The sequence below is a fragment of the Pseudoliparis swirei genome, chromosome 1, assembly GCF_029220125.1.
Source record: "Pseudoliparis swirei isolate HS2019 ecotype Mariana Trench chromosome 1, NWPU_hadal_v1, whole genome shotgun sequence".
In the NCBI taxonomy this organism is placed as follows: domain Eukaryota; kingdom Metazoa; phylum Chordata; class Actinopteri; order Perciformes; family Liparidae; genus Pseudoliparis; species Pseudoliparis swirei.
Window position 1 is genome coordinate 21,385,843 of NC_079388.1, and position 23,767 is coordinate 21,409,609.

The window sequence follows — 23,767 nt, forward strand, 5'->3', positions numbered from 1 at the left end:
TAATCTCCGCCCGCCACCCTGTAATTTATCTGTACCACGTATCGGGTTCCGGTTCCCCTTTGGAACCACGTATCGGGTTCCAGTTCCCCTTTAGAACTACGTATCGGGTTCCGGTTCCCCTTTGGAACCACATATCGGGTTCCAGTTCCCCTTTGGAACCACGTATCGGGTTCCAGTTCCCCTTTAGAACCACGTATCGGGTTCCTGTTCCCCTTTGGAACCACGTATCGGGTTCCAGTTACCCTTTAGAACCACGTATCGGGTTCCGGTTCCCCTTTGGAACCACGTATCGGGTCTCCGGTTCCCCTTTGGAACCACGTATCGGGTTCCGGTTCCCCTTTAGAACCACGTATCGGGGACAGTAAATATTCAGTTATGAAACACAGCTGCCGTCTTTCCAGTCAAAGGGAATCAAGAGGTTCTGAGTTTGAAGACGGTGATCCTCGTGTGCGTTGCCGGTGTTGATAACAGTTCTGCACACTTTGACATTCACATTGTTTTAAATGTATATAAACACGACAATACATCACATGTGAGCCAACATCACCGAGTCCAGCTCCATCTCAGCTGAATGAACCCGTTGAGGATCCTGGATCAGCTCTCAAATACAACTGTGAGTTTTTTAAATAACAGAAACAAGATAATCTTTCACTGCAAAGTCAACGCCTCATTACTTTCCCCCGTGTGGAATTTAAAGGTCGTCTCAGACTTTTCTGTGTTGTCAATTCTTTCACTCTATGTTGAGCCACTAACTGGTTTCGTTGTGGAGCGTCGCGTGATACCTCAGGTTTCCTTTTTGTGCAAACGCTTTCCCACAAACTGAACAACAAAACGGTTTCTCCCCCGTGTGGATGCGGAAATGTAGTTTGGCACTATGCTCTCGTACGAATGTTTTCCCGCACACGGAGCAACCATATGGTTTCTCCCCTGAGTGGACGCTTGAGTGTTGCTCCAGCTTTTGCCTTTGTAGAAACGTTTTGCCACACACGGAACAACCAAATGGTTTCTCCGTTGAGTGGCCAGTCAAGTGTCCTTTCAGGGTTACCTCTTTTGCGAAATGTTTACCACACACAAAGCACGTGAACGGGGTTTCCCCCGTGTGGTCAGTCATGTGTCTTTTCAGGTTTCCCTTTTGTGCAAAAGCTTTACCGCACACTGAACAACTGAAGGGTTTCTCTCCTGTGTGGACGCGCATGTGCTCCTTCAGTCTTCCCTTTTTTGTAAAAGCTTTACCACACACTGAACAACTGAAGGGTTTCTCCCCCGTGTGGATAGTCATGTGACCGTCCAGTTTCACTTTGTCTGGAAATGTTTGACCACACACTGAACAATAGAAATTGTCCACCTGTGTGTGGACGGTCACATGATTTTTGAGAGCACGACGTAACGCAAATCTCTTTCCACAAACAGAGCACTGAAATGGTTTCCCTCCGGTTCTGGGTTCACTGGGTTCCTCCAGACGACCCTTGAGGTCAAAGGTTCCAGAACATTCAGACAACCTGATTGATGTTGTTCCAGGATTACAGTCCACGTCACTTACAGGTACTTCTTTGTGTTGCAGAGGGCTTGAATCTGACTCCTGAGGCTCCTGATCTGGATCTGAGCTGGATCGGCCTTCCTCTCTGTTCTCAGTTTGAGAGGACTGGGCTTCATCTTCATCACTCTTTACAGGAGTGGATGAGAACTTGAAACCAGCCTCCTCCAGACCTTGAAGCTGCTCTCCATCCCAATTGGTCCAGAGGTCCTCCTGTTCCTCTTTCATGTGAGGGGGTTCTGGGTCCTCCTGGTCCTCCTGTTCCTCTTTCATGTGAGCGGTCTCTGGGTCCTCCTGTTCCTCTTTAATGTGGGGGGGCTCTGGGTCCTCCTGGTCCTCCTGTTCCTCTTTCATGTGAGGGGGCTCTGGGTCCTCCTGTTCCTCTTTAATGTGGGGGGGCTCTGGGTCCTCCTGGTCCAGACTGGAGCTCCAGACCTGCTGCTCGGGAGGAACCTCTTCTGGAACCATCAACAGCTGCTGGACCTCTGAGGAGAATAATAAATCGTTACATGACATTTGGCTGACCCTGTAGACACGGCTATGGGGAGCGATTCAAGGTGAAGGGTCTTGCTCAAGGGCACATCGACTCGGGCCAGCACAGCCGGGGATCGAACCGCCGATCCTCTGATTGAAAGACGGACCTGCTAACCACTGAGCCACACGTCTACAGTGAAACACACGCCTGTAGAATGATGATCGTGGACTGATGAACGCCTGCTTCCCTCTTTAGACTTAGATTATACCATAAACATCTTTAGTTTAAATAACACAATATAAACTAACATTACCATTTTTTAAAGATTAGGGAACATTTCCAAATGTGTTATAATCACTTACATTTTAATCTCAGGGTTAATCAAGAGTTCTTGTCATGAAGTACAGTGACTGGTTATTTGTGTTATCTTGCTCGTTTATATTTGGTTTAGGAGGTTAAAACTATTTAAACGTGGACATTGTATTGATCCACCTGCTGGCAGCTGGAAGGTACTGCACCGAGGGTCAGAACTGTGATGAAATCTGTTTTAGGGCTGCAGGAATGATGAATGATTATTTAATCGTCGATTAATATGTCGAAAAGCATTCACAGTGAAAACAATATCCAGAAAGTGCACAAACCGGTTGCTGACTCGTTTACACGCCCGACTATTTGTGGTTTATTCACGTCATTCGCGCTGGAGAGGGGGGCGTGGCTTATCTCAGTGGAAACAGTTATCCACCATGGAAGAAATAAACACTTGTTCTGCTTTGTACTTGTTGACATCGCAAAAACATCGAAACATCAAACGCCATTGTGTTTGGGTTCATAACATTCATATCATATGTATGTGTGTATATATATATATATATAAACATATATACATATATATCTATACACATATATACATGTATGTATACACATATATACATACATGTATATATATACAAATATACACATACAGGACTGTCTCAGAAAATTAGAATATTGTGATGAAGTTCTTTATTTTCTGTAATGCAATTTAAAAAAACAAAAATGTCATGCATTCTGGATTCATTACAAATCAACTGAAATATTGCAAGCCTTTTATTCTGATTTATTGCTGATTATGGTTTACAGCTTAAGAAAACTCAAATATCCTATCTCTAAATATTAGAATATTATGAAAAAGTATACTAGTAGGGTATTAAACAAATCACTTGAATTGTCTAATTAACTCGAAACACCTGCAAGGGTTTCCTGAGCCTTGACAAACACTCAGCTGTTATAAATCTTTTTTTTTACTTGGTCTGAGGAAATATTAAAATGTTATGAGATAGGATTTTAGAGTTTTCTTAAGCTGTAAGCCATAATCAGCAATATTAAAAGAATAAAAGGCTTGCAATATTTCAGTTGATTTGTAATGAATCCAGAATGCATGACATTTTTGTTTTTTTAATTGCATTACAGAAAATAAAGAACTTTATCACAATATTCTAATTTTCTGAGACAGTCCTGTATATACAGTGCATCCGGAAAGTATTCACAGCGCTTCATTTTTTCCACATGTTATGTTCCAGCCTTATTGCAAAATGGATTAAATTCATTATTTTCCTCAACATTCTACACACAACAACCCATAATGACAAAGTGAAAATTGTTTTATTTTTATTTTGCAAATCTGTTAAAAATACAGAAGGAAAACATAACGTGTCCAGAAGTCTTCACAGCCTTTAGCTCAAGTCCTGTTTCCACTGGTCATCCTTGAGATGTTGGATTGGAGGCCACCTGTGCTCCATTCAGCTGATTGGACATGATTGAGAACACACCTGTCTCTAGAAGGTATCAGTTGACTGCATATCAGAGCAGAAACCAAGCCATGAAGTTCAAGGAATTATCTCCAGACCTCCGTGACAGAATTTATGGAGCTCAGATGTGGGAAGGGGACCGATGTCTGCAGCATGTAAAGTCCCAATGAGCCCAGAGGCCTCCATCAGGCGGACATGGAGAGGTTTGGAGCCAGCAGAACTCGTCCTAGAGCCGGCCAGACGGAGCGACCGGGGAGAAGGGCCTTCGTCAGGGAGGGGACCAGGAGCCCCATGGTCCCTCTGACAGAGCTCCACCAGGAGCCCCATGGTCCCTCTGACAGAGCTCTGAAGAGAGGAGAACCTTCCAGAAGGACAACCGTCTCTGCAGCGCTCCACACATCAGGCCTGTTTGGGAGAGGCCAGACGGAAGCCCCTCTTCAGGAAGAAGCACATGACGGCCGCCTAGAGTTGGCCAAGAAGCACCTGAAGGACTCTCAGCCATGAGAAACTATTCTCTGGTCTGATGAAACAGATTAAACTCTTTGGCCTGAATGCCAGCATCATGTCTGGAGGAACCAGGCACTGCTCCTCACCAACAGCATCCCTCCAGTGGAGCATGTGGGGCAGCATCAGGCTGGGGGGGGGGAACTGGGAGTCAGGATGAATGCAGAGACCTCCTGGATGAAACATGCTCTGGACCTCAGACGGGGCGACGGCTCCTCTGCCAACAGGACACCGCCTCGCAGCACACAGCCCAGTCACAAAGGAGTGGCTTCAGGACTGAAGGTCCTGGAGAGGCCAGAGCCGGACCTGAACCCCATTGAACATCTGTGCACCGACGCTCCCCATCCAGCCTGATGGAACTGGAGAGGTTCTGAAAGAAGAATGGGAGAACCTGCCCAGAAACAGGTGAGCCCCGCTGTGGAGTCAGACCCAAGAAGACTTGAGGCTGGAGTTGCTGCCAAAGGTGCTTCAACAAAGTATTGAGCAAAGGCTGTGAAGACTTCTGGACATGTTATGTTTTCCTTCTTTATTTTTAATAAATGTGCAAAAATTTGCAAAAAACAGTTTTCACTTTGTCATTATGGGTTGTTGTGTGTAGAATGTTGAGGAAAATAATGAATTTAATCCATTTTGGAATAAGGCTGTAACATAACAAAATGTGGAAAAAATGAAGCACTGTGAATACTTTCCGGATGCACTGTATATATATATACACATATATACATGTATATATATATATGTATAGACACATATATACACAAGTATACACTACCGTTCAAAAGTTTGGGATCACCCAGACAATTTCGTGTTTTCCATGAAAACTCACACTTTTATTTATCAAATGAGTTGCAAAATGTAGAGAAAATATAGTCAAGACATTGACAAGGTTAGAAATAATGATTTGTATTTGAAGTATTAATTTTTTTCTTCAAACTTTGCTTTCGTCAAAGAATGCTCCTTTTGCAGCAATTCCAGCATTGCAGACCTTTGGCATTCTAGCTGTTAATTTGTTGAGGTAATCTGTTGAAATGTCACCCCACGCTTCCTGAAGCACCTCCACAAGTTGGATTGGCTTGATGGGCACTTCTTGCGGACCATACGGTCAAGCTGCTCCCACAACAGCTCAATGGGTTGAGATCTGGTGACTGGCCTCTCCATTACAGACAGCAAGCTGCCTGCTTCTTCCCTCAATAGTTCTTCACAATGTGGAGGTGTGCTTTGGGTCATTGTCCTGTTGGAGGACATTGGCTCCAATCAAGCGCTGCCCACAGGGTATGGCATGGCGTTGCCAAATGGAGTGATAGCCTTCCTTATTTAAAATCCCTTTTACCTGGTACAAATCTCCCACTTTCCCAGCACCAAAGCAGCCCCAGACCATCACATGACCTCCACCATGCTTGACAGATGGTGTCAGGCACTCTTCCAGCATCTTTTCACCTGTTCTGCATCTCACAAATGTTCTTCTGTGTGATCCAAACACCTCAAACTTGGATTCATCTGTCCAGAACACCTTTTCCAATCATCCTCTGTCCAATGCCTGTGTTCTTTTGCCCATACCAATCTTTTCTTTTGATTGGCCAGTCTCAGATATGGCTTTTTCTTTGCCACTCTGCCTAGAAGGCCAGCATCCCGGAGTCGCCTCTTCACTGTCGGCGTTGACACTGGCGTTTTGCGGGTACCATTTAAAGAAGCTGCCAGTTGAGGACCTGTGAGGCGTCTATTTCTCAAACTAGAGACTCTAATGTACTTGTCTTCTTGCTGAGTTGTGCACCGGGGCCTCCCACTTCTCTTTCTGCTCTGGTTAGAGCCCGTTTGTGCTGTTCTCTGAAGGGAGTAGTTCACACCGCTGTAGGAAATTGTCAGTTTCTTTGCAATTTCTCACATGGAATAGCCTTCATTTCTAAGAACCAGAATAGACTGGCGAATTTCACATGAAAGTTCTTTTTTTCTGGCCATTTTGAGAGTCTTATCGAACCCACAAATGTGATGCTCCAGATAATCAACTAGCTCAAATGAAGGCCAGTTTTATAGCTTCTCTCATCAGCAAAACAGTTTTCAGCTGTGCTAACATAATTGCACAAGGGTTTTCAAGGGTTTTCTAATCATCCATTAGTCTTCTAAGGCGATTAGCAAACACAATGCACCATTAGAACACTGGAGTGATCGTTGATGGAAATGGGCCTCTATACACCTCTGGAGATATTTCATTAGAAACCAGACGTTTCCACCTCGAATAGTCATTTACCACATTAACAATGTATCGAGGGTATTTCTGATTGATTTAATGTTATCTTCATTGAAAAAAAACAATGCTTTTCTTTGAAAAATAAGGACATTTCTAAGTGATCCCAAACTTTTGAACGGTAGTGTATATATATAGATATATATGTATATACACATATATACAAGTATATATATGTATATACACATATATATATCATCTAGGGAGTGAGCCCGGGACGCCGGATCTCACTGCTGAACCCTCTGGAGATGTCGTGGGTCAATCAGCGAAACATCGAAGAAGGAGGGCGCCCACTTGATAACCCATAGGATGCCATCAATCATTCGACCAGCCCACGGAGTCTCGAGTATGCAGAAAGGGATATTTACACCTTGTCCTACATAACAGATCACATATATACAAGTATATATGTATATATACATATATGTATATATATATACACACACATATATATACATATATATATATATATCTTTAAAATGTGTCATAATTTAAAAAAAAATAAAAGTAAATATACACAGTATAAATTTACTGGCAAAAAACACAACATTTTGTGAGTCTCACATTTTTGTGTATAAAAGAATGTCTCTCTAGCGCCCCCTAGAGTCGTAATATTGTTCAAATGTCCACGCTTTTTGCCCCCAATGACCGATTCACTTGAAACTTGGCACACATGTCCACTTGGACCTGCTCTACAAAAAGATGAAATGGACATAAATTTCCGCCATTTTGAATTTTGTAAAAAAACGAGTTATTTCCATTTACTTCTAAACACTGGGCCAGATTCTTACAAAACTGCATGAGGTTCATTATTGGTTAAATGTCATTAAAAATTATGAAAAATCTTGTTGATATCTAATTTTGTTTAGAAGATATAGACCAATGCACTTCTAAGGGGTGTGGCTTAATATGTAAAGACACAACTTCCAAATCACTTGGCCTATCCTCGCCAAATTGCTAGCCTATGTCCACATGGCGTCCCTTCACGTACCCACATCTTTTAATATTTAAAGGGTACCTGTTGAGATCGCGAATATGTAGCCAGATCAAAAGATAATGTGTTTCTAAAGGTTATTCATGCACTGACGGTCCAGTATTCAATAACAATACGTAGTTTAGGCTGTTCAAAGTCCCTCAACTCCGACAAGCTTCATTACACTGGTGCTTGAATATGGCGCCGGTGGTGTGACGTCACATCGTTGATAGATCGACAGCCAACCACAGCGGATGTGTTCAGAAACCAATGTAAACAACGTCGGCCGCAAACAAATGCTGAGAACTTGATAATAATAAAGAAAACGGGCGAAATATGGACGATGAAAGATTGTCAGATTCAGCAACTGGATACTTGTATGAAACATTAAAAGCAGACTATCCCCATTTAGTGAATTGTGACAGCGATGATAGCGATGAAGTTGATGCCGAAGGACCGCCGGTACAGATGCTTCACCGTGCGGACCGTGCACGCAAGTCGGCGGACGTTTGGTGCAGTTGTGAAATGTGTGCCACAAAAAACAGACATAGAGTGCATTTGTTGTAAAGAGCACGAACTTATGTCCGATGATATAGTGTCATTAGACCTCATCTGCTTCACACAAAAGAGTGAGCTTGATAGCTACATCGCGCATAAGCCAGCGCTGGAGATGTCTTTCATTGATGCAATGTTCGCCGACATGTTCGGGGCCTGCACCGAGAGAACTGTCAAATCGGTAAGTTTGAGCAACGCGTGTAGAAGTGGCTCCGGATTGGCTGAATTCCTTTCAACGACTCTACGTCATAGTGACCTTTGACATGAGTAAATAACTGGCAAGATGTCTGCGCCCTGAAGCGTTCACGGACTCGGAATGTTGACAAAGAAATTTAAAGCCTCGGGCTATGCGTGACTTGTTGACAATAGCGGCGGGGAAAATATGATTTATTTGATGCGCCTAATGGATGTAGCACGTTGTTGTTTTGGGCTACAGGTACCCTTTAAACAGTAGGGGGCGCTGCAATCAATCCCTCAGTATCTCCATTTTTAGGCCTTTTTCACATTTGGGGGAGATGTAAAACAGTCAGAGGAACCTCATCTCCTGACTATCTCTAAGGCTCCTAGAGGAACCTCATCTCCTTACTCTATCTCTAAGGCTCCTAGAGGAACCTCATCTCCTTACTCTATCTCTAAGGCTCCTAGAGGAACCTCATCTCCTTACTCCATCTCTAAGGCTCCTAGAGGACCCTCATCTCGATACTCTATCTCTAAGGCACCTACAAAGGAACCTCATCTCCTTCCTCTATCTCTAATGCTCCTAGAGGAACCTCATCTCCTTCCTCTATCTCTAAGGCTCCTAGAGGACCCTCATCTCCTTACTCTATCTCTAAGGCTGAGTCCTAAGGAGGAAACAGATGGGTTGAGGCGTGGTCTCTTCAGAGGGGAGCTGTGAATAAGATGGAGTCAGTGTGTACATGTCTCCCCTGGTGCAACAATAATCACAGAAACTGCTCTTTAAAAATAGAAAAGTTTATTAATCTTTAACATAACGTTGTCAACAAAAAACAAATCTAAAAGAAACGAGCGACCCCGGGACGAAGGGACAGAGTCCAGCAGGTTGGAAGTGACTCCCTGAGAAGGATGTCCAGGATCTGAAGGGCTGGTTTAAGTGAGGGAGTCCGAACCAGAACCACTAGAGGGCGCTCTCTCCTGTGTGACTCACCATGTGCACCTTCAGCTGCCAATGGCACAGGAAGGCCTCATCACACTCGGGGCAGCAGAAGGGTTTCCCTCCGGCGTGAGTGGACATGTGTCTCTGGAGATGTCCTCTCCATGTGGAGTACCGTTTGCAGTCGGCGCAGTTGAACAGCGCCGCCCCCCCCGCGTGAGCCCGCATGCGCCTCCTCAAACCGCCACTGCAAATGAAACCTTTCCCACAGTCCAGGCAGCTGAAGGGTTTCTCCCCGGCGTGTGACCTCATGTGTCTCTGGACACTTCCTCTGTGCTGGAACGACTTCCTGCAGACGGGACAGTGGAGCCGGCTCATGTGCTTCTTCAGATCTCCTTTGAGGGGAAATCGTTTCCCACATTCGGAGCAGCCGAGTGGTTTCTCACCAGAAATACATTTTGAATCACTGACATGAACTTCTTCTTCATGAGTCAGAGAGTTCAGACCTGACTGAGGTTCTCTGGTCTCGATCCAGTCGTCACTGACATCAGTCTCACTGGAGTCTCCAGTTTCTGGAGGTCTATCTGGACCCGACTTCCTGTCTGGTTCTGGTCCTCCACAGTCCTCTACAACAGCTTCTGTTTCCATGTGTTCAGTTAGTCTTTGATGAAGATGAGAGGACTGATCCTCTTCTTCCTCATCTTCACTCTTCACAAGAGTTAATGAGAACCTGATACCAGCCTCCGCCAGACCTTCAAGCTGCTCTCCCTCCTGATTGGTCCAGAGGTCCTCCTGTTCCTCTTTAAGGTGGGGGGGCTCTGGGTCCACCTGGTCCTCTTCAATGTGGGGGGGTTCTGGGTCCCCCTGGTCCACTTCAATGTGGGGGGGTTCTGGGTCCCCCTGGTCCACTTCAATGTGGGGGGGTTCTGGGTCCTCCTGGTCCTCTTCAATGTGTGGGGGTTCTGGGTCCCCCTGGTCCACTTCAATGTGGGGGGGTTCTGGGTCCTCCTGGTCCTCTTCAATGTGTGGGGGGTCTGGGTCCTCTTTAATTTGTGGGTCCTCTTGTTTCACTTCAATGGGTGGGGGTTCTGGGTCCTCCTGGTCCTCTTCAATGTGTGGGGGTTCTGGGTCCTCTTTAATTTGTGGCTCCTCCTGGTCCACTTCAATGGGTGGGGGTTCTGGGTCCTCTTCAATGTGTGGGGGTTCTGGGTCCTCTTTAATTTGTGGCTCCTCCTGGTCCACTTCAATGTGTGGGGGTTCTGGGTCCTCCTGGTCCACTTCAATGTGGGGGGGTTCTGGGTCCTCCTGGTCCACTTCAATGTGGGGGGGTTCTGGCTCCTCCTGGTCCACTTCAATGTGTGGGGGTTCTGGGTCCTCCTGGTCCACTTCAATGTGGGGGGGTTCTGGGTCCTCCTGTTCCACTTCAATGTGTGGGGGTTCTGGGTCCTCCTGTTCCACTTCAATGTGTGGGGGTTCTGGGTCCTCCTGTTCCACTTCAATGTGTGGGGGTTCTGGGTCCTCCTGGTCCACTTCAATGTGGGGGGGTTCTGGGTCCTCCTGTTCCACTTCAATGTGGGGGGGTTCTGGGTCCTCCTGGTCCACTTCAATGTGGGGGGGTTCTGGGTCCTCCTGGTCCAGACTGGAGCTCCAGACCTGCTGCTCAGGGGGAACCTCTTGAACCAGCAGCTGCTGGAGGTCTGAGGACAGAATGAAGGAATAACAAAGGCAGATGATGATGATGATGACGAGTATTCTATTGGTTTTTACATTGACCTCCAGAAGGCTTTTGATACCAGAGGTCACAGTAAATGATTGAGGAAGTTGGCGCAGTGTGATCAGAGGGATCGCTCAGTCCTGGTTGAAGAGCTACTTGGAAAATATAAATCAGTTTGTGCAAGTTAATGACACGGCATCAGGATTCAGGAAGGTCTCCTGTGGAGGACCACAGGGATCAGTCAGTGGGCCAATACTGTTTATACTTTACATTAATGATATTTGTAATGTCACTAAATCATTAAAATGTGTCATTTCTGCTAATGATACTAACTTATTTTGTTCAGGAAAACAATTGAAGGACATTTTGTTTGTTATTGGAAAGGAGCTAGAAATGATTAAAGGGTACCTGTTGAGATCGCGAATATGTAGCCAGATCAAAAGATAATGTGTTTCTAAAGGTTATTCATGCACTGACGGTCCAGTATTCAATAACAATACGTAGTTTAGGCTGTTCAAAGTCCCTCAACTCCGACAAGCTTCATTGCACTGGTGCTTGAATATGGCGCCGGTGGTGTGACGTCAGATCGTTGATAGATCGACAGCCAGCCACAGCGGATGTGTTCAGAAACCAATGTAAACAACGTCGAGCGCTCGCAAACAAATGCTGAGAACTTGATAATAATAAAGAAAACGGGCGAAATATGGACGATGAAAGATTGTCTGATTCAGCAACTGGATACTTGTTTGAACCTTTAAAAGCAGACTATCCCCATTTAGTGAATTGTGACAGCGATGATAGCGATGATTCTGATGAAGTTGATGCCGAAGGACCGCCGGTCCAGATGCTTCACCGTGCGGACCGTGCACGCAAGTCGGCGGACGTTTGGTGCAGTTGTGGGAAATGTGTGCCGCAAAAAACAGACAGAGTGCATTTGTTGTAAAGAACACGAACTTATGTCCGATGATATAGTGTCATTAGACCTCATCTGCTTCACACAAAAGAGTGAGCTTGAGAGCTACATCGCGCATAAGCCAGCGCTGGAGATGTCTTTCATTGATGCAATGTTCGGCCCACATGTTCGGGGTGCTAGTGACTTTTTCTTTGCTCCGTCCGTCCCGATGCGCGCAAACCGTGTCGGAGCTCCGCGGCGCACGAGACGGCGGGCAGAGGACTGTCAACGCAACACGTAGAGACAGAAATGACGTGCTACTGCTGTAATGTGGCGCTATAGAGAAAGTGACAGGGGGGCGGGCCAATTTTTTTTATGTCATGCGATCTACCAATACTACGCGCGATCGACTGGCAGGTCGCCGCGATCGACGTATTGAGCACCCCTGATATAGATTGTGTAATTCTTGAGGCCACCGATCTATCCCAAGAAGCAACGCGTGTAGAAGTGGCTCCGGATTGGCTGAATTCCTTTCAACGACTCAACGTCATAGTGACCTTTGACATGAGTAAATAACTGGCAAGATGTCTGCGCCCTGAAGCGTTCACGGACTCGGAATGTTGACAAAGAAATTTAAAGCCTCGGGCTATGCGTGACTTGTTGACAATAGCGGCGGGGAAAATATGATTTATTTGATGCGCCTAATGGATGTAGCACGTTGTTGTTTTGGGCTACAGGTACCCTTTAACTTGGTTTGATGTCAATACATTATCACTTGACATAAGAAAACTAAATTCATGGTTTTTGGAAATCAAATGGATCTAGAGGGGGTATTCAGTTCAAATTCTGTGATGATAAAATTGAAAGTTTTTGAGACAAATTCCTCGAGGTCCTTATTGATCATAAAGTAACATGGAGACAACATATTGAATATATAAATGGTCAAATGTCCAAGTCAATAGCAATACTGTAGAAATGTAGATTACCTTTTTCTGTCACCACATCCGTCATTTTATTGATCTGACCACAAATCTAAACAGTTTAAGAACAAAAGGTCCTCCGCTCTGATTAAACCCTATAATAATAGTAATAACAAATATACATTCTCATTATATATTCAATTCAGTTTATTTGTATTGCCCAATTTCACAAATTACACATTTGTCTCGGAGTGCTTTACAATCTGTACACATAATATGGTTAAAGGACTTTTCCTCGAGTCTGTTCTGCCTCTACCTGTTTGTCACGATACTCATATTATAACTTCTATACATATTACATACCTGCCATAAATATCATGATACCCGATACCAGAATTCAATACAATACCATGAAAACAATATGAAACCATAGATACGAGACTGGTATATTTATCTATAATAGTAATAAATAAAACATCTGTATGGTTCATTTTTTCCAACTTTTTCAACACTTAACAAATGACAGTAATATTAGTATTAATACAGCAAGATATGAATGAAACTACATGGTTCCATCAGAGCAGTGATGATCACTATGAGGCCGTTAGTCTGCCCAGATGATCCAGAGGTCACCAGGAGGAGCAGCTGTAGAGTTACAGAGCATTACTGACGTCTGCCTTGAGACAAACAACGGAAACATTTCACTTCTGGCATCTTTTATTTTTTTTAAAGCCGAAGTCGGTCTAAAGCTCCGCCTCTTCACTCGCTGCGAGCGCAGTGCGTGCAGACCGCTCGACACGGAGCAGCGTGGCTCTGATCGCTCTCTTAATGAAGTATCGACACTAAATATGTTAATCACATCGCTCTTAACGTATGGTACTTTGTTCGCATCGCTACACCGTGCAGCGTGACAGCAGCAGATGTAGCGGCTAACATTCAAGCTAACCTAAACCACCAAACGCTGAAGACATCTGAACGCTGATTGGCCGAGACGCGACACGTCCCATCAAAGATGTTTTATTTTGAAGAGCACCACTTCACATTTTCTCCCCCCCCCGATTCTTGAGTTATAAATGTGTTTAAAAACGTATTCATATGGAAGATGTATGTGGAAGTATATCTGTATGTATGTGTATGCATATATATATATATATTTTTCTTCTTTATTTTATATTAATTTTCTGATTTATTTTATATTAATTTAGGATAGGAATATATGAGCATTTTTTGCTTCTACCTAGACCTTTTTCAGTCTTTCTGTTTTGTATATTATAGAGAATAATATTTGATTTGATTGACTGAATAAAATACACAACAACAACAAATACACATCCACACGTCTCATGAATCTCATTTTAAACTCTTTATTCCTTTGACTGCTGCTGCTGCTTTTAAACTTATTTTTATTCAGAAATAACTTTTTGATAAAGTCTGGAGTGAAAGAGGAGGAACCCGTCGTCCATCAGGGACGCTCCTGGAGACGGGTTGCGTTCACCCCCTGGGGGGCCACAGCGGGACCAGGGGATGAGGGGTGGGCGGCAATGTGGTTCCTATTCTGTGATGCTGAACTTCTCTGGTGACTCCGCCCTGTCAGCAGGTTACGAGCCAATCACTGAACTTTGAAAGGAGGCGTGTGCCGCGTCTGACCGTGAGCTCATCGGGTCAGGCTGGACACGGCGAGGAGACGATGAAGAGCAGCCTGAGCTCAGAGAAGCACCGTGACGCTGATTTAAAGTCTAGCATTCATAAAAGTAGGACAACAAATAATAAACTAGCCAGGAGGCCGATGGGGTTGACGGAGGAGAGTTTCTATACCCATCTTCTTAAAGGAACACACACACGTTAGCGAGCTGCATTGTCTCCGTGTTGCGATCTTTCTTTTCTTCTTCTATCTAAAACTATATTTATACTCATAAGAAACACTTCCTACTTTCTCTCACACCAACATTATGTGTTATTGCATTAGTCACATCACTGGGCATAAATATACATGTGACTACAGATGACATCACACGTGATGGTGTATTTTCATAGGCTGGACAGTCGTGTAAAGCTAGCTGTGAAATACATGAATGTTGAGCTCATACGAGTACGGTGGAAGTAAAGATCGTTCTCTCATCAAAGGAACTTTCCTTTATTATTTAGACAAGTAAACGTCAAATATATGTTCACGACTTTTGACACGTAGATTCAATGAAATATATATATTTATATTGAATGATAATACTTACACTTTGATGGCGATCGCCAAAGAAAATGACCGGAAACTGCGTCACGTCGGATAAATCCGGAACAAGCCAATCATAACGTTCACTGTGCGGGTCAGGACACGAGACAAGAATACTCCTTCAGAATAAAGTGAAAAACAAACAGAACCAACCTGCTCGGTGTAACCGGACTTCCGGGTTGAACACAGCGTGCAGTAGCTTCCGGTGTCGCTCGTTCTCCTCTTGAGAACTACAAAGTTCCTCCTCGTACTCTGCTATCGTTCTTTCAAACAGCCCACATATCTCCTGCGCAGCCGCAGTGAGTCGCTGGTTGACGAAACATCTCAGCATTTGGACTTTAGACATTTCCCCCCAACGACAGAAACGTTTTCTCCACACAAAGTCCGTCACAAAGCCCGTTTCCTCTCCTTTAAACTGGGACTAGCGCTGTTAGCATGCTAAGCTAACTTCAATGTCTTTGTAGCGGGAGATGAGTCCGAGGAACAACATCCAGAACCAAAGGAGAACCTCTAGAAGTCCATTCAGAGGTTTATCCAGACATACAGAGACTCTGCTGGGTCAGGACTGAAGGAGCTAACTGACACTTTACCACCGCAGTGACGAAGAGACGCTGCTGCTGCCGACGGGAGCTTGGAATGGAGGCACATCCGGGCAGCTGGCAGAGGCACCTTCAAAATAAGAGCACATACATTAACACACATAGTATATCATTATTCCAAACTTAAACTCATTTCCATATTTCGTACCGACTTCGTCGAAGGGAGCCTATTGTTGAGGGGTTTTCTTCTTCTTCTTCTTCTCTCCAAAGAAAAGTGTTCCAGACGTATTCATCAAAACTTGTTAAATTTGACATGCATACAATAATTTGTATTTTATGGGTTTCGCATTTGGGTATCAAATTAAAGTATAACATTTGAAAATATAATTTATTCTGATGTCACATATTACAAAACTTAGTGTGCCGACCCTCCCGCTCTGCTGGCTGTGCTCCTGCTCTAAGATGGTTTCTTGGTGGAAAGATCTGTGTGTAACCTCCCTCTTGTTGCCAGCTTGGAGCCAGGTGGTAACATTAGTTACTTTGAGGACATAAGTATGCGTGGACCAGTGGTGTAGTGGTCCCTGGAGAAGTGGGTATACTCTTAATTTTGCAATTTTTTTAAGCAGCCCATACAGCAAAGGATAAACGCCCTGTTTTATAAATAGTGACATACTCTATTTAGTTTACCAAAAAGTTATTAACCTAGTATTATTTACACATTGCCACATGATTCCTGCTGCTTGACCTCAGGGAATAAGGATTATGAAATTATTGACTCAATACTGACCCACAGACTGGTAAGAGACAACTACATAATTATGCAATTTGAGTGAACTATTCCTTATCCTTACTCCATCCACACAAAATTGGACAACTATTCTCTCGCCTTGCAAGTTGTCCATATAGACCTTTCTTTCTTTTGTAAACTGTCTCTTGGAACAGCTAATTTACAAAACATAGTGTAGGTCAGAGTGTGGTACTATTATAAAAATAACATGACTTGGAGCAGATATTTCTGGTCCTACACAGGTGGTGTTATGCATGAGTATAACATATATTCAACATGAGGCAAACACAGTTTTACAATCAGAGATTTGTTTATTTTTTTACATTTATTTAAATAAATTACTTCAAAACTGAATTAGACCATGCATCCTTGTTCATGTTTCACTTTAAATTAAAAACTTAAACTTACTCAGAAGGCGGCACAGGTTCTGGTCCAGGTTCTGGTCATTTCACGCCTCGACTACTGCAACTCCCTCCTGGCTGGTCTACCCGCTAAGGCCATCCGACCTCTGCAGCTCATCCAGAATGCAGCAGCTGGTCTTCAGCCTCCCGAAATTCACCCACACCACTCCACTCCTCAGCTCCCTCCACTGGTTACCGGTGGAGCAGCATCCGCTTCAAAACACTGGTTCTTGGTACCGTGCTCTGAACGGATCGGGCCCCGTCTACATCCGGGATATGGTCACACCGTACACCCCGGCACGGTCGCTCCGCTCGGCAACAGCCAATCGTCTTGTGACTCCTGCACCTCGAGCTCATCACTCTACATCCAGACTGTTTGCTGTCCTGCTCCTCAGTGGTGGAACGAGCTCCCCACTGACATCAGGACAGCAGAAAGTCTCTACATCTTCCGCCTGAGACTGAAAACACATCTTTTCCGACTATATCTGGATTAAAACACAGATTAGCACTTCAGTGGCACTTAAATAGCTCTTCAAAGTCAAAGTCAAAGTCAGTTTTATTTGTCAATTTTCCATATGTGCAAACATACAGAAGATCGTAATTGCGTTTCTCTTCTGTCCAACATAAAGTGAATTGTGCAACATATAGACAACATAGAGTGCAAAAATAGTAAAAAACTTGTGAACATATAGACAACATAAAGTGCATAGACAACATAAAGTGCAAAAATAGTAAGAAACATGTAAACATATAGACAACATAAATTGTGCTAGCAGCATTCAGACATGCGAGTCTGAAAGAGGACGGAGTGGGAGGATGGGGAGAGTTCAGCTTCCTGACAGCCTGGTGGATGAAGCTGTTGGACAGCCTGGTGGTGTGAGTATCTCCTCCCAGAGGGCAGGAGGCTGAAGAGACCGTGTGAGGGGTGGCAGGGGTCACTCACAATCGAGGTCGCTTTGCGGGTGAGGCGGGTGTTGTATATGTCCTGCAGGGATGGGAGGGGGGGGAGTGAGGCACCCATGATCCTTCCAGCTGCCTTCACTATGCGCTGCAGGGCGTTCCTGCTGTGGTCTGTGCAGCTTCCGCCCCACACAGTGATGCAGTTGGTCAGGATGCTCTCGATGGTGCCGCGGTAGAAGGTGCACATGATGGATGGGCTGCCTCCTGCTTTCCTCAGTTTCCGGAGGAAGTAGAGGCGCCTCTGTGCTTTCTTTGCCAGCGATGTAGTGTTGGCTGTCCACGAGAGGTCCTCACTGATTTCCACCCCAGGAATTTGGTGCTGCTGACCTGCTCAATGTCCGCACCGTTGATGGTCAGTGGTGGGTGATGGGTGTGGCCTTTCCGGAAGTCAACAACGATCTCTTTGGTCTTGCTGTTGTTGAGCAGGAGGTTGTTGGCTCCGCACCACGTGGTCAGAAGGTTGACCTCCCTCCTGTAGAGGGTCTCGTCATCCTTGGTGATGAGACCTATCAATGTTGTGTCGTCTGCAAACTTGACCATGTGATTGGTGCTGTAGCTGGTTTTGCAGTCGTGAGTCAGCAAGGTGAAGAGCAGGGACTGAGCACACAGCCCTGAGGGGCCCCTGTGCTGAGTGTGATGCTGCTCGAGGTGTTGTTGCCAACACGTACTGCTTGTGGCCTCTCACTCAGGAAGTCCAGCAGCCAGTTACACAGCGAGGTGTTGAGCCCCAGCTGGTCAAGTTTGCAGATTAGTTGTTGTGGGATGATTGTGTTGAATGCTGAGCTAAAGTCTATGAACAGCATTCTTACATAGGAGTCTTTTTGTCCAGGTGGGTGAGGGCTGGGTGGAGAGCAGAGCAGATTGCATCCTCCGTGGACCGTTTGGCCCGGTATGCAAACTGGAAAGGGTCCAGAGTGGGGGAGAATGGATTTGATATGCGACATGACTAGTCGTTCAAAGCACTTCATGATTATGGGGTCAGTGCCACTGGACGATAGTCGTTGAAGCAGGACGGAGTGGATTTCTTTGGCACAGGTATGATGGTGGTTACCTTGAAGCATGATGGAACAACAGCTTGTCTCAGAGAAGTATTAAAGACATCCGTGAAGACGCCCTTAAGCTCCTCTGCGCAGTCCTTCAGCACACGACCAGGGATGTTGTCTGGACCTGTTGCCTTGTGGATGTTGATGGACCTGAGAGTCCTCTTCACGCTGGCAGCAGAGAGGCACAGAACCTGATCATGGGGAGGGGCCGGAGTCTTGTGTGGACGAGTGCTGTTCTGTGCTTCAAACCGGGCAAAGAAGCTGTTGAGGTTGTTTAGCAGAGAGATGTTGCTGTCGCAGTTCTGTGGCGTGGGTTTATAGTCTGTGATGGTCTGAATGCCCCGCCACAGGCTGCGTGTGTCTCTGCTGTCTTTAAAGTGCCGGGTTATCTTTTTGTGTAGGAATTTTTGCTTTCCTGATGCCGTGGGACAGGTTGGCTCGCTGTTTTCAGGTCCGTTTCGTCCCCAGCTCTGAAGACCCTATTTCTAGTCCTCAGCAGCCGATGGACTTCCCGTTAGGCACGGCTTCTGGTTAGCCAGTGGTGATGGTCTTTACATGGGTCACATCATCAATGCACTTGCTAATGTAAGAAGTAACAGTGTCTGTGTACTCCCCAATGTCAGTGTGGTCGTTGTATGTGGCTGCCTGTTTAAACATTCCCCAGTCTGTTGAGTCAAAGCAGTCTTGGAGAGCGCAGGAGGCCCCCTCTGGCCACACCCGTACCTGCTTCAGAACCGGTCTGGAGGCTTTCACTCTGGGTCTGTATGCTGGCATTAGCATGACGGTGATGTGGTCAGAGAGACCTATGTGGGGGAGGCCTTGTACGCTCCTTTGTGGGTTGTGTAGACCAGATCCAAAATGTTGTCTCCTCTTGTAGGGAAATCAACATGCTGGTGTAGTTTGGGAAGGACAGTCTTAAGGTTTGCATGGTTGAAATCTCCAGCAAAGATGGTGAAGCCGTCTGGGTGAGCCGTCTGTTGTTCGCTGATGGCCTGATACAGTTCACCGAGTGCCGCATTTCTATCACTGTTGTTGGAGGTCGGGGGGATGTAAACAGCGACTAGCAGAATCGCCGTGAATTCCCTCGGCAGATAAAAAGGACGGCACCTTATGATCATAAACTCCGCCAGTGGTGAGCAGTGTCTACATACCACGGCAGCGTCCCGGCACCATGCGTCCCGGATGTAAACACATAGCCCGCCGCCGCGAGTTTTCCTCCATCAGCGAGGGCTCTGTCCGCTCGGTAGCATGTTAGCTGCTCCAGTCTCACAGCAGAGTCGGGATGTTGTCGTTTAGCCATGTTTCCGTGAAGATAAGCACACAGCAGTTCCTCACGTCTCGCTGCTCCGTCTGCAGCAGTCTAATGTGGTCCATTTTATTGTCCAAGGATCGCACATTAGCCATGATAATGGATGGTATGGCTGGACGAGTTGGCCCCGCTAGCCTAGCTCGGGTTCCTCCGCTTTACCCTCTTCTGCTTCCTCTCACAACGCTTGGCGCCTCCTTTCTGGGGAGGAGTGGCAGTCGAGTCCGTGTGGTCGGTGTGGTCGTAGGCGCGAAGTAATCCGTGCGTGTTTCCGCTTGTTCAGCGTCCAGAGTGCCGTGTAGTTTGGTCCTGCCGATGGTTAACAGAACCTGGCGACTATATTTGGGTTCCGACGTAGACAGACGAGGCGAAGACGAACAATTTTTGGACGAACTTTTGCACAAACATTTAGAAACAGAACAAAACACCAAATGGTCAGGACAGAGAGGGGCCGCTGCGTCCGTGCGCGCCGCCATCTTGTTATAGATGGTGTTACTTATGGTATTACTCATGTTATTAGTTATGGTATTTTTGTAGTTTGACTATGTTGAGGAAATGTTACTTCCTGTATTCTTGTTGTTCTTAGTTTGTACTCTTGGTTGATGCACTTATTGTAAGTCGCTTTGGATAAAAGCGTCTGCTAAATGACATGTGATGTAATGTAAAAACACAAATCATCCTCTTCCACACATCAAAACCAATTAGATAAACTCAAAAGTGCAAAGTCCTAAAACTGAAAAAATCAATGGTTTTCAACAGCTGAACACTATTTTAGCATACCTCTTGAGATATATATAAATATCACAACAAATATTGAATGTCATCATTCAAATAATTCAACAATATATTAAAAGCGATGTGTTACAAAACAACAATATCTAGTTAACAATTAACACAAATATATACATTTTACAACATATCCATGAAAACCACAGTGACTCTCAACCCAGCGCTGGCTTTCTAAATAAGTGCTCATATTACAGTATATTCCAGACAGACTTGCTTTCTGCAGGGGTTTTCACACCGCATTGCCTTGAACGCATAGACGAGGCAGCATGGTGTCTCTTCAACCAGGTCCTCGTATACTTTTGAGGATCAAACATGGAAGTAGGGGGGCCATTGATATTAATCATCATCAAGTTTGATATGTTTGAGGTCAGTAGGACAGCCCTCTTGTCTGAGCTTATGTTGTTCATAAGGCTAAAGTTCCTCTCACACTCTGCTGTGCTGTCAGGGAATGTTTTCATACAGTTCATGAGTGGTTTTAGGTCCTTGGGCTCACTATTGGGCTCTTCCAGTAGGTCTCGCATCCCATTCAGTGCTTGGTCTGTGCACAAGTTAAATCGCTTGCACAGTCGCTTAACTTGTTCTTCACCATGGCGAATGCTGGGGTTTGATGGCCATTTACTCTGATCAAGGATGCTGAAGTCCTTGATGACCTCATCTTCAAAAGATATGTGTTGCCCAAGATTGTTCACAAGGCTTTGTAAGAACTGGCCTGGATTGATTGACTTCAGCTTTGCATTTCCTACCAGGGTTATAGAGCGATACTCCCAGTCTCTTTTGCTTCTAAAGCCTCACAGTATTTTTCACCTGGACGCTCTTTGAATGACTGCATCACTCTGAGCGTTTCAGCAGATGCTCTGAGAAGAATTATAGAATGAGCTTGAAGCTCCTGTGACAGTAGACTTAGTTCATGGAGAGTGTCATACATGAGCCCAAGGTCACAGATAAATTCAGGACTTTGAACACGATATAATAAACCTCTGTACATTTGTTTCTCTTTGGTGGACCTCATCTCATCAGAACACGCATTCTTAAAGTGCTGCACAAGACCTCCCAGTGATGTCCAAACAGCACGAACAGTACGAAAGCTACTGGCCACCCAGCGTACATCCAAGACTCTGCCAATGCGAAGAAGTTGTGAGCCGACTTCAGCTGCTGCATCTTTGAGTTCACGTTCATTTTTGTTTGACATACTATACAGAGAATATAGCTTCTGCATCAATATTTTAAAGTGATTGACACCCTGTACCTCATCAACTGCATTTGAAACAGCTAGTTCAAGTCTATGGTTCATACAGTGCCATACAAAGAGCTTTGGGAACCTCGAGGTCAACCTGGTTGCTACTCCTGACTTCTTTCCTTACATGACACTGGCTCCATCAGATACAAATGTTCCCCAGTTTTCACCTATGCCACCTTCTTATTCTTCTTCTGTAAAGCCAGCATTCGTGAAACAGGTGAGTAAAGCCTGCTCTATGCCATCTGCTCTCTGATTTTCTAGTTCAACAAGTTCAAGGAATATGAACTCAGGGCTTTCTTCTTGAATTGACGCTTTAACAGAAACTGTCATGACAGGTTTGTGACTTAAAGAAGAGGCCTCGTCAATTAGGACAGCTAACTTAGTCGATGATGCTAGTATGCTCCTGACAATTTTGCTCTGCATCTCACTGGCAACATGTTGTATTATTTGTGTTGCACTGTAACGTGAATGAAGTATTGAGCCATCTTTACACCATGAAGTTCCTGCAGCTCAATGAGGCTTTCATGGTCAGAAAAGGGTCTGTTCTTTTTGGCCAAATGGTAGGCTGTTCGGAACACAGCTTCGGTTTCCTTCATGTAGGACTCAGTCATAACCTCCACTGCATTCTCAACGGCCGCTTCTTTCTGTTGTTCTGCCACCTTCACAGCTTGAGTGTGTGCCTTGGACAAAGCATGTTTCCTGACCTTATTTCTCAAGACTGACAGACTTGTTTCTCTACTTCCCTGAGAAGACACTTGCATTTCAAAGTTCTTCCATTCTCTTGAGAGTGATACACCTTGCTCCTTGTTGATCCCAATGGAGTTCACACTGCTACAGACCAGACATCCTGTGAAGCATAAACAAACAATGTAACTACTGTATCCACTACTGTGTGCATGGTCCATTTCTCCCGTCTTTCTGTCTCATTAAGGTGTGTTGTGTTCATTGCCATGACTGTGTTTGCTATCATAGCTAACTAGCTCACTAGCACCACTAGAATCAGAAAATACTAAATTTAAAAATTCTACATTTTAAAAACTATAAACCGAAAACAAAATCTTATAATATAGAAGTGAGACCCACCGTTGTTGACGTCTTCATCTCCTTCCCTGTCAGCATCCTCTTCAACGAGGGAGGGGACGGAGTGAGCGCGGGCTGGGCTGATATGAACGGAGCTAACAGTTAACGGCTCCGGTGGAGCCTCACTGTCAGTAGCTGAGCTGCTGGCTGATGTAGTTTCGCGAGGACGTTTTCAATTGTAAAAATAAATTGTTGTTTGAATGGCTCGCTTCATCTTCTTCTTCTTCTTCTGTGGTGTTTTACGGCAGCTTGTGTAACGGAGTTAGAAATGTATTCTGTCATTTCTTGTTTTCAATGTGTTGTATTTTATTTTTGTTTGTTGTTCAACAATATTGTTGAGTGTTTGTGAATTTGATTTTAATGAGCCATTTTTATTTAGCGTTATTTTTAAAATTCTGTTTCCTGCGGAAATTGCTTTCCATCTCTGTTGTACTTCCTGCTCCCGAGTCCGTCTCACCGTCACAATGGCTTTGTATTGCTGAAGGTGAGTTGAGTGAGGAACGATGTCAAACTATTTTCTCTGTATTCTTTAATAAAAAGTGACCGTTTATGTCACATACAATAGTGGAACGTTAATACGATCCCAGCGTCCAGCTGTCGTATCATTTAGACCGTTAAAATATACGTTTGGTGGCAGTTTCGTTGAGCCAGTTTGGCGCCGTTTGTTGAGCTACATCCGGTCGCCCCAACG

At 45.0% G+C, this 23,767-nt stretch overlaps 1 protein-coding gene across 1 annotated transcript; it reads right to left on the reverse strand.

Annotated features, from left to right (window-relative positions):
• Positions 1–9,023: 9,023 nt before the first annotated feature.
• On the reverse strand, positions 9,024–15,586 carry LOC130213257 (putative protein FAM47C). The gene is made up of 2 exons (XM_056444777.1): positions 15,088–15,586; positions 9,024–10,878 (listed from the first exon to the last, which is right to left on the reverse strand). Exons 1-2 carry the CDS (start codon positions 15,278–15,280, stop codon positions 9,206–9,208), a joined length of 1,866 nt encoding a protein of 621 aa, XP_056300752.1. The 5' UTR covers positions 15,281–15,586; the 3' UTR covers positions 9,024–9,205.
• Positions 15,587–23,767: the final 8,181 nt, after the last annotated feature.

Excerpts from the sequence above, each read along its gene's own strand:
- LOC130213257 (XM_056444777.1), bottom strand. The coding sequence starts at position 15,280 with ATGTCTAAAGTCCAAATGCTGAGATGTTTCGTCAACCAGCGACTCACT. Across the intron at positions 10,879-15,087 it reads AGTCCGGTTACACCGAGCAG|ACCTCCAGCAGCTGCTGGTT; the intron begins GTTGGTTCTGTT and ends TTCTGTCCTCAG.